Raw genomic sequence first — 1275 nt, 5'->3', positions numbered from 1 at the left:
ATACAAGTGTCACTACATAACAATACTAATCACCGCCAATCAATAACATCACACTGGAACAAAAAAATAACGAACTCATTTGAAGGTGCACAATGGATTTATTGTCGACTAAGAGATGGAAACCATTGAAACGATTGTTCGACAGAATAGTGTGAGTGGTGAGTGTTCTTAGTTATTTTATTATATTATTTATATTATATATATATATATATTATATATATATATATATATATATATATATATATTTATATATTTTATTATATATATATATATATATATATTATTTATATATATAAATTACGAACCTCCATAAACACGAATCTATAAAAAATACAAAAACACACAATCTACTTTCACTTCCACTTCCTGATGAGAGCAACGCTCGATAACAACGTTTAGAAGTCAAACAATCTTAATTATCTTTCAAACGTTTATAAATAGCTCCTTTTATCTAAAGTTGAGCACTATTATTTCATGGTTTTTGTTTTTATAATTTTATATATATTCATACATATATGTATCTTTCTCCGTTACAGGATCTCTTGAATAATCTTCTTTTGGTTTTCTTTGACAATACACCAGTAAGTACAAGTCAAAGTGATACTAAGCTGCTAGAAGCTGTGGACTGTAAATAGTAATGAACAAACAATGAATAGAACAACTTTGAAAAAAGAACTAAAAACCAGCCACAGAACGTTTCGGGCTCAAGACCTTTCATCAGCCAATAACAAAAAACAGGAAATACATGAATACAAGGGCAACGTGGCTCAGTGATATGGTCTTTGCTTCGTACATGACAGGAAGTGAGTTCGATCACTCGCGGCTGTGCTGTGTGGCTTTGAGCAAGTCATCTTGCCCTAGCTCAGTTTGCAGTGCTGCATTGCCGCTGAGTTCTGGGTTATTCCAGTGTTCCCTTGGAATAGACCCTTAAGACAAGTTTCCCCTATGGGATGAATAAAGGGAATTTTTTAATTTTTTGATACACCACTTAAATTCCAGACAGATGGCTGGAAAGTATTTGCCATGTCATGTTGGCTGGTGCCATCTCGAGATCGATATCATTCCATGCTTGGGATTTGTTTTGGTTTTTTAAAGCTATTTTATTCATTTTAATTCATTACTAATTACAAGCTTGTATTCTTGATGTTAGTTCTGTAGTCACTTGCTAGCACTGGATATAAAGTAACCTAATTTTGTCACGCAAATTCCTCAAATAACACTTTAACAATGGAGTCATTTACTAAACATCAAATTAGTAAAGAGATTTTACTTCTT

At 32.1% G+C, this 1275-nt stretch overlaps 1 protein-coding gene across 3 annotated transcripts in view; it reads left to right on the top strand.

Moving 5' to 3' along the window:
- The window catches only part of LOC144972223 (sorting nexin-14-like), an 80278-nt gene that overhangs the window by 27229 nt on the left and 51774 nt on the right, over nt 1–1275 (top strand). For all 3 annotated transcript variants that reach the window (XM_078913256.1, XM_078913255.1, XM_078913254.1), the window contains exon 11: nt 537–581. In XM_078913256.1, the coding sequence (XP_078769382.1) occupies nt 537–581 (45 nt within the window). The remainder of the gene's footprint in view (nt 1–536; nt 582–1275) is intronic.

This window comes from Berghia stephanieae, chromosome 5 (assembly GCF_034508935.2).
Source record: "Berghia stephanieae isolate SIO BIC M18660-M18661 chromosome 5, UCSD_Bste_1.3, whole genome shotgun sequence".
Classification (NCBI taxonomy): domain Eukaryota; kingdom Metazoa; phylum Mollusca; class Gastropoda; order Nudibranchia; family Aeolidiidae; genus Berghia; species Berghia stephanieae.
The sequence above is the reverse complement of the archived record's forward strand: the minus strand, read 5'-3'. Positions and strand labels throughout refer to the sequence as shown.